General features: G+C 44.8%; 1 protein-coding gene across 1 annotated transcript in view; it reads right to left on the bottom strand.

Annotated features, from left to right (window-relative positions):
• Nucleotides 1-1506, bottom strand: part of LOC106511223 (plexin-B3) — a gene marked incomplete at both ends in the record, with an annotated part of 13999 nt that overhangs the window by 11318 nt on the left and 1175 nt on the right. The window contains 1 exon segment of the mRNA XM_013999976.1: nucleotides 1211-1316. Within this exon segment, the coding sequence (XP_013855430.1) occupies nucleotides 1211-1316 (106 nt within the window).

Consider the following 1506-nt stretch of genomic DNA (forward strand, 5'->3'; position numbering starts at 1 on the left):
TCAAAATCACTTTGGTTATTGTTTTACCATCTGTCAGCCTGGTGCTGCTTTATGGTGGAATAACTGAAGGTGGGACAAAACAAACCCACATTATTGTCTGTTCAAAGTTAAGAGTCCACAGMTCTGACAACTTTRYACTTAGCTGCAACTGTTTYTGATGAAAATAGAAAGTTCTGCTGACATTCTTGCTAACTTGTTAGCGCAGCATGTTGTTGTGATCACGTGAGCGCTACACGCTGGATCCAAGCTCTGCTGGAAGGAAACACTGGAGTGGAGTCAGTGAACTGCTGGAYTGRACTGCTAATATCAGAGCGTTTATATCAGACATTTTTTATGCAGGCCGATAAAATCCGATACTTGTTTTTTGGCTGATATCAGACCGATATCCGATATCAAYATGGGATCGGGACACCCCTAGTCTTCATGCATCAATCGTTATGGTGCTGTCACTACCTGGACGGCTCAGAGGTGTCAGAGCAACATGATGATTTGACCTGAACTCAACTATAGCTTTGGTCTTTTCATAAATCTCACTGACAGGAAGAAGGACCCTTAGTCTGACACGTAGTGTTCAACCAACAACAACTGGACTTCACTTTGGTTCTTGAAGGTAATTCTTTCCTCGGTGAAACTGTTTAACTAGTTTAACTCTGTTAAACTCACATGCAAATCGTCCTGATGCATATCAGTAATCCAAGCAGAAAATTTAAAACAGATAAGTAGGTCCTCTGGATGGGTTCTTTTTTTCATGAAATGGTTCGCCTCTTTTTCAAGAGTTCACGTTCAAGAATCTTTATTATCCCCAAGGGCCATATTGTTGTACAGCTAACAGATATAAAAACAACAAAACAAAAAACATTCAGGCACAAACACACAAAAACCACAGATGTTCATGGATAAAAGAGTTTTATATCTACTAGTCCTACATTTGGTCAACCTGCGTTCAGACAGAAGCAGCCTGAAGTCACCACAGAGTGGGTGGTCAGGGTCTGCCAGAGTCCTTGTAGTAAACAAGACTCTGTGGAGCAGAGCCTGGGACATTACCAGCCTGGATCATCCCAAGACTCACAATGTGTAACTTTCACTGTCCACACCTCTCAACCCTGTTTCAACTGAGTACCTGGTGCTCAGGTCCTACCTGGTGCTCAGGTCCTACCTGGTGCTCAGGTCCTACCTGGTGCTCAGGTCCTACCTGGTGCTCAGGTCCTACCTGGTAAGTGAACATCTGTGTTGACCTCCCAGGTAGAGACGTTCCCACTTTAACCTCGACAGAGCCAGTCTTCTTTGTCCCACTAGACTGCAGCTCACATACAACCCTAGCAAACAGGTGAGACACAGGTGAGACAGAAGTGAGACAAGTGAGACAGGTGAGACATGTGAGACAGAAGTGAGACAAGTGAGACAGGGACACAGGTGAGACAGGTGAGACAGGAGTGAGACAAGTGAGACAGGGACACAGGTGAGACAGGTGAGACAGAAGTGAGACAAGTGAGACAGGGACACAGG

The sequence above is a fragment of the Austrofundulus limnaeus genome, unplaced genomic scaffold (assembly GCF_001266775.1).
Source record: "Austrofundulus limnaeus strain Quisiro unplaced genomic scaffold, Austrofundulus_limnaeus-1.0 Scaffold2600, whole genome shotgun sequence".
In the NCBI taxonomy this organism is placed as follows: Eukaryota; Metazoa; Chordata; class Actinopteri; order Cyprinodontiformes; family Rivulidae; genus Austrofundulus; species Austrofundulus limnaeus.